General features: G+C 43.0%; 1 protein-coding gene across 2 annotated transcripts in view; it reads left to right on the plus strand.

The window, feature by feature from the left end:
* Adarb2 (adenosine deaminase RNA specific B2 (inactive)) overlaps window positions 1-10,584 on the plus strand; it is a 532,727-nt gene that overhangs the window by 505,515 nt on the left and 16,628 nt on the right. For both annotated transcript variants that reach the window (XM_031358852.1, XM_031358853.1), the window contains one exon: window positions 537-718. In XM_031358852.1, coding sequence (XP_031214712.1) covers window positions 537-718 — 182 coding nt within the window. The remainder of the gene's footprint in view (window positions 1-536; window positions 719-10,584) is intronic.

The raw sequence follows: 10,584 nt of genomic DNA on the forward strand, positions 1-10,584 counted from the left end.
AACACTGCATCCCCAGCAGGCACAGCTCCCAGCACTGAATCCCTAGCAGGCACAGCTCCCAACACTGCCTCCCAGCAGGCACAGCTCCCAGCACTGCATCCCCAGCAGGCACAGCTCCCAACACTGCATTCCCAGCAGGCATAGCTCCCAACACTGCATCCCAGCAGGCATAGCTCCCAACACTGCCTCCCAGCAGGCATAGCTCCCAGCACTGCATCCCCAGCAGGCACAGCTCCCAACACTGCATCCCCAGCAGGCACAGCTCCCAGCACTGCATCCCCAGCAGGCACAGCTCCCAACACTGCCTCCCAGCAGGCATAGCTCCCAACTCTGCATCCCCAGCAGGCACAGCTCCCAACACTGCCTCCCAGCAGGCACAGCTTCCAACTCTGCATCCCCAACAGGCACAGCTCCCAACACTGCATTCCCAGCAGGCACAGCTCCTGACACTGCATCCCTAGCAGGCACAGCTCCTGACACTGCATCCCCAGCAGGCTCAGAAATCCCACTGACTTCACCCTTGCTTTTCCTTCTAGCTGGAATGTGCTGGGACTACAAGGCGCTCTCCTCTGTCACTTCATCGAGCCTGTGTACCTCCACAGCATCATTGTGGGCAGCCTGCACCACACGGGCCATCTTGCACGGGTCATGAGCCACAGGATGGAGGGCATCGGCCAGCTGCCTGCCTCATATCGACAAAACAGGCCTCTCCTTAGTGGTAAGAGACCTGCATCCCACCACCTTGTCTTCAGGCTATTGAACACAGGCCCCATGGTTGCAACTCTTTTCTGGTTGCATTCACTTTGGCAATGATGATTTCAAACTTAATGAGTAAAGTAACAATAATGGAAAAAAAACTTAATAGACCAATAGTGTGTATGGTGGGTGTGTGTGTGTGTGTATGCACATACTCACATATGTGAAGATCACAGCACATCCGATAATAAACAAAAGTTTAGCATGAGTTCAGGTGGGACCCAGCATATCATGCATCTGTATGTTGTTTTCACTGCACTGGTATATAGTGAATTACAAACTCTACTAATGGAATAAGGCTCAAGAAGCCTCCTGCACCTATCTTAGATACCCCTGGTATGTGAGAACCTGAGTTCAATCAGAACTCATGTAAAAGATTGAGTGTACTCAATGTGGTAGTAATGTACATTCCAGCACTCTTTTGGGATGATGGAAGCCAGAAACAGCAGCTTCACTGGACAGAAGCTCACTGGCCAATTAGCCTAATGTTTGTATATGTATATATACATGTATATATATATGTGTGTGTGTGTGTGTGTGTGTGTGTGTGTGTGTGTGTGCCATGGAAACAAGAGACCCAATCTCATACAAGGTGAAAATCAAAGACTGACACTCAAGATTGTCCTCTGGCTTCCATACTCACACTGTAACACACACACACACACCAGAGAGAGAAAGTGTGTGTGTGTCAGCCAGCCCCCAGGTCACCTGCAGTTTGTTTGCAGGACCTAGAAGGATACCTTCTGTTGCAGGACCTGGCTGGGAACACCTCTGGGAGGCAAGCCTTAAGCAAACCACACCTTCCCACAGAGCCTAGGTGCCTCTAGGGAGCCCAGACATGCCAACCTACCTGGCAACAGCTAGTTGCAAGGGTCACATAGCTATGGAAACACTAGAAGGTGTGAACTTTTGTGTCACATAGAAAGGAGCCAATGAGAAATCTCCACAGGTTTGGATAAGTGATACTTATATACTGGGACTAGCCTTCTGTATTATTCATAAACTTCCAGGTTTGTGGGAGCTATCCAGAGCAGAAAGAAGAAGCATGTGAATTTTAATCATGTCCTGTAAGCCTTGTAACAAGACCCTGGTGAAAAACTCTAGATCTTTATGTGAGTTCCCCCTTGTGCTTCGGGAGAGTTCTCTTGAGAAACTACTTGTGGCAAAAATCAGGCAGGTGCACTGAGAAACAGTGGAACTCTCTTTGCAAAAGCAAACCTGGGCTCTGCTCCAGGAGCTGTGGACAAGCACTCATGGGCTTGGCTGGTTTACTCCCAGCCTGTGCTGTGGTGTGAATGGAAAGTACCATTCATAGGTCCACAGGTTTTAATACTTAGTCCAACTGCTGTGAAGCTTTTAAGAGGTGAAGGCTTGGTAGAAGAAGTAGGTCACTGGAGCAGGCCTAGAGGAAGTAGGTCACTGGAGCAGGCCTAGTGGTTTTAAACCCTCACTTTCTGTCTGCTCTGTCTCCTGACTACTTGTGTAAAATACAGGTAGCCTCCTTAGGTTCCTCCACAATAGACTCTCTCCTCAAACTATAAGCCAATGTAAGCTCTTCTTCCCTTAAGTTGCTTCTGTCAAGTAATTTGGCCACAGCAGTAAGAAAAGTTTAATACAGCCAATATCTAAGAAAGAAAATAAATAGGAAGACAAAGCAGTTGTTAGTGTGTATGTGTATGTGTGTGTGTGTATCTATGTATGTATGTATATGTGTGTATGTATGTATGTGTGTATGTATGTATGTATATTGTGTGTGTATTTATGTATATACCTATCTATGTGTCTGTCTTTCTGACTGTGCTTGTGTGTACCTATATATATATATGTGTGTATCTGTGTGTATATATATACATATATATGTATGTATGTATATATATGCATATACATATGTATATGCATATACATATGTATACATATACATACATATATATGTCTGTGTGTCTGTGTGTTGCAATTGGGCCTAAGATTTATTTCCAGAATTTTAAAATTTTCCACACTATAAGATCAGGTGTGAAAAGGGTGCCTCATGGGAGCAACGGTGGGGAAGAAATGAAATCATTCATGCAGCTCACAGAACAATGCTAGGCAAATTCTTAAGATGCCGGCCATCACAGAAATGAATCCCTTTATTCATTTATTCTACAATGTTTGCCACTTAAAGGTTATGTAAAATAAGATCACAGATTTAAGAAGCTAAAACAGGCAGGGCAGGAAAGGAGCTCCCCTCCACATGCCACCTACTAGTCACTTGTTCCTTCACGTATTAAAGCCCCAGGCACTTTGGACACCATCTAAGCTCCCGGGTCCTTTGTAAGACTTGCCTTCCCTTGGGGGGGGGGGTGTCATGTGAGTGTTCAGAAAACTAATGAAGGATCCTGGGTTTGAGGATAATTCTGCTATATAGTGAATTACAGACTAGAATTACAGACTAGCCCAGACATACATAGAGAGACTGGTGTCATTCTGTGGTTCAAAGGCACAGGGTTTATTAGACTCTTGTTAGATCTTGGGGCTCCAAGTGTGCAGCTCAGGAGAACTTGTATTGAAATACTGGCAAGTTTCAACAAGATATCTAGAAAAGGGGTAGCGCTGTTTAATCTAGGAATGTTAAACTGTTGTCTTTATCCGGATTTTTCCTCATTCCACTGTAATACAAGGCTGACTATTGTGGAAGGGGTGATACTTCATCTCCATCCTGAGGGCTGAGTTAATATCAATACTAAAGGCTGGATTCACCCACAGGCAGTGGGGAGCCTACCCTCTCTGTTTATTACATCACCCCTGTATCCCTACTATTGTTCCCAGCCCAGACTATTGGCTGTCTCCTTCAGCCTCAACATCAAATGTATGATGAGTCTTAATCACTAGCTAGTCAGTGGTATACATAAAGGGTTGAGTTTTAGTTTACCTGAAAAGTCTAAGCTATAAAGGCTGCCTTTGGGTTCAACCTAGGCTGCAGAATCCGTAACTCAAACTATAACAGCTCTTGAGAAATGAACAACCTATAGGTGGTATTCTTGGGGACAGAAAGGAGGCAAGCAGAGGGGTGTGCTCTGAGTGATATAACTGTTATAAAGTTCAGAAGTGTCCTGAGAGTGGCAAAATCATTTAGAGACATGAAATGACACTTCTTCAACAGACACCCTCTCTTCAGTACTGACTTTATGACATGGATCATCTCATTCAGTCTTCATATCAACCAAAAACAAATATGAGTCACTCCATTTCTTTTACATGTCAAAGGAAGGCTACTCAGTAAAAGTTTGTCTTGCCAGCACAAGGGCCTGTGTTCAAGCTCTAGAACCCACACTAAAAGGCCTGCAATTGTGGCTCCATGGCCAGGTGGTCTAGCCTACTTAGACCCTGAGGCCACTGAGAAACTCTGTCTTAGAAGGTAGATGATGATCCTAAAGAACATCTAAATACTGAATGCTGGCCTGTGGCCTCCACATATATGCACATGCATGTATGTAACCTTCATATCAAAGAGCACATAGTAATTAATGTTGAAAGAGACTTGTGTAAATGTGATATATTTCTTAAGATGCTCTATTTAGTCGAAAGGAACAAGAATTTAAACTCAAGTCCAGTTGGCTTAAATTTTACATTCTTATAATATATTAGATTATATCCTGTGACAGTGCAGAACAAGTTCTTAATGCCTATTTTTAAAAAAATACACATAAAAACTAATAACGTGAAACAAGCCTAGCTAAAGAGGCAGCAATCCCCTCTAGCTGCTGGAGAGGGGATGTGGGGGCAGCAAGCCAGTGCACTGGAGCGTGTCCAGCACTCTTAGCTGCCTGCTGCTCTCAGCCCCTCATGCAGCACTGAAGGCTTGCCTGCCACCAAGCACAGTTGTAAAAGAGTCGCCTTGAGGTCTAGAAAATTATATTTATTTTTTAAATGGCCAGTAATTTCAGCAATTCTGAGAAAAATGCTACTTGGGAAGCACAGCCTTCCTCTTTCTTGCTTTCATGCTTCCTTTCTTGCTTTTCTTTATCCTGTCTTGTCTTGAAGTGGCCAAGGACTCGAGCTCTGACTAAGCAACAAAAGTAGACAAGATCGGGGGGAGGAGGGGGAATGGCTGGTATGGAAGTATAAGTGAATGTCTCCACACTAGATGTCCCCAAATTATGGCATAGTTCTTGGATTTATTGTAGGTTAAATTTATTGTAGGTTTAAAAAAAAGAGACACTTCTTTTTTTTATCATTGGTTTACATTCTCTTTTTCTGTGCTCCTAACTCCTTGAGTAGTCCTCATTCTTCTGTATTTATCTAAGAGTGAGGAAAAAATGCTTTAGGGATGAGACAGGCGGCTTATCAGTCCTGAGTGCTTGCTGCTCTTGCATGCGACCTTAGTTTGGCTCCCAGAAGCTTACAATCACCTGTAACTCCAGCTCTTGGGAATCCAAGGCCCTCTTCTGATTTCTGTGAGCATCTGACACACATACACGTACACACACAGAGAAATGCACACAAGGTTATAACAAGTCCTTTTAACAGTGACTTAAAATTAACAAACACTAAGAAATGGAAAATGCAGTACCAACCCACGGACAAGTTAATGATCTTTGTTCATCCTCTGGGAACCACTACATCCCTTCTTGGTCATCCAGTCTCTTATCTGTTCTCTTTATAAATGACATGTTCATCAGGGGACATGGCAACATAAATAAGATGACAACTTTTGATTATTGTGGCTGTAGACATGGCACAGCAGGTACTTGCTCCACAAGCAAAGGGACCTACGTTCGGGTGCTTGACACCAATGTACCAGCCAGGCATAGCAGCATGCCTGTAAGTCGAACACCAAGAAGGGCAGAGTCAGGTAGATCTCTGGAGCTCATGGGTCAGCCAGTCTTGCCAGAATGGTCAGGTTCAGGTTCACTGAGGAGTCCTTGTCTCAAAAGAATGAGATGAAGAGTGGCTCAGTGGTATAAAGCAATTGTTACCCAAGCCTGACAACCCAAGTTTGATCTCCAAAATCCAAGCTGAATAAAAGCTTATATACACTGTGCAGCAGAAGATGTAAGAGAAACCCAAGGCCACTGATTGGCTTAAGATAAAGCCTAGCCCCTAGAGACACTTTCTCCTCTCCCCCAGCCCATGTGGCATCTGCAGTCAGACCCTCTAGCAGTGTGGTCTGACTAAACTGGACAGCCTGTACTCACCTAGAATATGGTTCTCATTACTACAAAGATGCAAATTAAGCTAAATCTTGGAATCTCTCCTGCTTAGAACCCCTAAGCAGTGACTTCATTGCTTTTGATGGACATTTGAAAATGAATCATGCAATTTTTGAAAAAAAAAAAATCATCCTAATTTCTTGAAGAAGAGAAAAAAAACGAGAGGGGGTGAGGAGAGAGTCTGGCCTGAGGATAATAATAATAATAATAAAAAGCACACTCAAACAAGCAAATGAGCTTCTCTCAAGGTCAGTTTGCAGAGTTGCCCTAAAAGGTGAAGCTCGCACATTAGTAGAAAGAAGCCCTGCAATTTAGGTACAGCTAAATCAGTTCTGGGTTAAAAAGAATCAACCAAGCTGAAAAGGATACACTCATTGCCACAGACACAGGGTGCATATTAATGTCTTAGAGTCAAGCTTGAAGTATTCTGCATAAGGCAAGCTAACCTGAAGTCAGGACCTGTGAGTGGGCTAAGGCTGGGCCAAATCTTGAGTCCTTCATGGGGGAGGGGAGGGGAACTCATCATTACCTGAAACAGCCACCCTAAAGAAGGCTGCCATTGTGAATTCTGCCTTCTTGTGAACTCAATAAGATGAAAGCAATGCATGAGAATAATAACTAATAAAAATCTATACTTGGAATGTTCGTGTTATTAGAAAAACAAAGTGCCACAAAATAGAAAGTGACTTTCAGAGCTTGTTTTACCTAACTGAAGATGCATGCTTCCTGATGCTTTCAAAATCAAGATGAACTTTTTCTCCCATCAAGTAAAACTATCACAGTGGGATGAAGTGGTGTAGATAGCATAGCTGTGCTGGTTTGAATGAGACATGTCCCCTATACTCTCGCAATCTGAACAGTTGGTCCCAGATGATGACATTGTTAGGGTATGCTATGGAATGTTTACAATGTGGGACCTCACTATAGGAAGTGTATCCTTGAATGTGGGCTTTGGGGGTTTATAGCCTGACCCCACTTTCGGTTCTCCCTTCCCTCCTCTCTCCTCCCTACCCCCTTTCTGATCCCCGAGTTAGTTTGAACAGCCAGCTTCCTGCCCCTGTCTCTGTGACTTCCCTTACTGTTGACCTTCCTCACCATGATAGCCTCTGTCCCTCTGAGATTGTAAACCACAACAAACTCTCTCCTCCTCAAGGTGCTTTTGCCAGGGTGTTTATCACAGCAAAAGGAAAAAAACCAATACAATAGTCAAATTCTTTTTTGTGATAATAGTATATTTAATAGATGTGAGGTTTATGCTTATTTATTTCTGTGTGTGTGTGTGTGTGTGTGTGTGTGTGTGTTCGCACACGTACACATCAGAGGACAGCCCATGGTAGTCTGCTCTGCCCTTCTACTGTACAAGGTATCTGGGATTGAACTCTGGTCATCAGTTTTGGCAACAGATATCTTTATCCACTGAGTCATCTTACCAGCTAAGATATGGTTTTTAATCTTGATTTTTCTAAGCCCACATTGAAAATAAATTATTTTTATAATAAACAGCAAGGTTATAGCAATGATCAGGAAATCTGAAGCCAGAGATAGGTCAAAGAGTTGATTGCTAGAACTGTGAGCTGAAACCACTGTTCTAGCTTGGTGTGGTGAACACTGGCACATTTCTAATGAACTAGAAGTAACTCATTTCCTTAGCTCGCTTTCCTCCTGGTACTGATTGTCCTGAAGCAGTAACAAAATTAATAGTGATCATATCCAGAAGCTGTTTTAGACATTGTGTTTTCTGACAATGTAGTCAGAACCTTGATGTGCATTAAAATTTTCACCAACGACAACCCTATTCTATCTGCTTTTCATACTCTGGATACCTAAAGGCATCCATGTTCCTACTTTGGCATGAATACACACCGTGTTTAAGAATCTTATGTGGAATGCTAGTCTTCTCGAATTTAAGAGAAGTCTAGTGATGATAAATTATATTTTGCAAAATAACTCACATGGTGGAAGCAAATTCTTTCATCTAGATATTAATTTGTAGTATGGTTTTATATTACGACAAATTTAAGTATATGTAGTAACTGACAAACTTCCATAAATATCTTCTGCAGATACATGTATTTTTTTTCTAAGTATTGGAGGTATGAAAGCCATGGGTTCCTCTCACGCTCCGTGCTTCCCTGCCCCCAGCCTTCTCCTAGGCAGCCTCAGAAGTTGGTTCGAGCTCTTTCCAATGCCTCAGGAGGGCTCCAGGCCAGGTTTTCGGACTCCCTGCTAGTCCTTAGCTACACAATGAAAGTGACCACTGCTTTAGCTCAGGGTGCCCTTTGTCTGCTGGTGACTGGACCCAAAGCTTAAACTGTGATGGAAGGCCTTGTCCAAGCCTCACTTCCAGTTCCCCGGGAGCAGAGGGCCCAGGCATAGACTGCCTTACCAGGTTCATCTTCTTGTTGTGCTTAGGAAATCTATATAGCGAGTTTCAGGCCAGCCAGAGCTTCATAATTTAGCTGTCTCAAAAAGGGGACGAGGGGCACAAAAAAAAAAAAAATCAAGACCAAGGCACAGGAGCAGAGTGAGGAAAACTGTTCTCCTAGAGGCCCAGGTGACCACCTGAGGAAGAGGATATGGAATGGGCTGTGGAAACATCTTCCAGAAGATAAGAGAGATTTCTCCATCAGCAAGATCTCTGTCCTTTTGGGTTTTGGCTTTTGGTTTTGGTTTTCGTTTTGTCTTATAGGTTGTGGTGATAAGGTGCCTATATGGCTATGTTCTAGGTTTCCTTTTGACGTTTCTTTTTGGATTAGAGATCCTGTTAAGCCAAACAGGTCTGGTTGTTTTGTCTATTTGCAAGAGGGAGTATTGAAGAGATGGAGGCCTGGCCCCAAGGTTGAGCACTTGTTTCCACAGTTCCAGAGAACTGGAGTTGGCTCCCGGCACCCAGCACCCAGCTCCCAACCCCTGCTCCTCATAGGTTCTATGGATTCAAACTCGGCCATCATGCTTGTGCCTGCTTGCCCATCTTCCCAGCCCCCCTTGGTTTATTTTTTAAATATGCTGAGAACTTGTTTAGACAAAACCTCACCACGAAATATACCAATTGCCCACCCTCAGTTCTACCACATTCTGTACGCTCCACAACACGTCATCGATTTCTCACTGAGTATGCTCTATTAAGGTAAGAGAGTATCTTTAAAACTACTGACAATTATGATTGTGTTCATGTTAATAATAATGAATAAAATGACATTAATATGTAAATTTATCAGTTCTGTTTCCACTAGAAGTGTGTATGTCTGTCTGTGTGTATGTGTCTGTATGTATGTCTCTCTCTTTCTCTCTCTCTCTGTCTCTCTCTCACACACGTGTGTGTGTGTGTGTGTGTGTGTGTGTGTGTGTGTGTGTGTGTGTAGAGAGAGAGAGAAAGCAGGAGAGAGATTACACAGGGTATACAGGATATCTGGCAGTATATTAAATTCAAGAGGCCCCTTCTATCCCTTCAACTTTATGATTCCATGCATGCCTGGAAGCATGCTACTCCATTCATTTTTCAAAATTAAATGTAATGCGCCCCTGTATTATAGACTCGCCTCACTTCATATAAAAATCACATCCCTGAAAGGTCTTGTGTAAATTTAATTTGGGGAGAGTGAATTACATTTTAAATATAGTAGGCTCACCAGCTATTTAAAGACATGCTGTAATGTCTCACTTATATAATGTCTTTTTAAAAAAATAAATAAGGATTTCTTTAAAGTAAGGCATCTCTATATAGATGGGAGCCATCATAAAGCTAATTTTCATGGATGAATTGCAGATAGTCTGCCTCTGTTCTTAAATAACGATGAAACTAAGAGCAGTGGCCATAGTAACTGTTGTAATGATCAAATACTGGTGGATGGAAAACCAGTAGTAGGTTAATTAACTTATCAGAGATCGCACTACTAGAAAGTCATAGAAGTGACATTTGACCTTGGCCTAGTTCTGAACTCATCTTGTTAACACAATTGTGTGAACCGAAATACAAGTCAGACAACCTCGCTGAGTGTGCCCGGATAATATCCACCACACACACCCATCAACCTCCAGAATATGTGAGGCAAAGGTGGTGGCTGATTTCCTATGCAGATCTACTTTGGAATAAGAGATAACATTTCAAAAAATTCACCAAAGATGATTAACCTATTTAGAAATGCCAACATGTCGCTGTGCTGAACAAACCTGCACTAGCATTTATCTGTAGAAGACCACTTTCCTGGAAGAACTGTTTAGATTGCTTAGACTCATAGAGAGTGGCATTATTGGAATGTGGCCTTATTAGAGTAGGTAGAGAGCAATCAAATAGCCCCAGAGAGGGGAAGGTGAACCCTCTCATCTGCAGATCTGTCCTTTTGCCAGTAGGTGGTGCCAGAGTGTGAGATGATTCTAGGAAATGATGCTCAGAGGGTGGAGTTTTCCAGGAAAGGTCTCAAAGAAGACCAAGTTGTCACAAGAAGAGATGCCCAGAATGTGGGATTATTCCAGGAAGTGGCACATGGAGTAGGGTTTTGGCAAAATGTCATATTTGGAAAGGAGGCTCTTGCAGTTCTGGTTAAAGTTCATGAAATGAGGAGATGATGACATAACTCATTTCAGAGGGCCCCACGTGCAATCACATTTGTTATTATGAGAAGAAAGTCACAGAAAAAAA

Source organism: Mastomys coucha, unplaced genomic scaffold (genome assembly GCF_008632895.1).
Source record: "Mastomys coucha isolate ucsf_1 unplaced genomic scaffold, UCSF_Mcou_1 pScaffold7, whole genome shotgun sequence".
Lineage (NCBI taxonomy): Eukaryota > Metazoa > Chordata > Mammalia > Rodentia > Muridae > Mastomys > Mastomys coucha.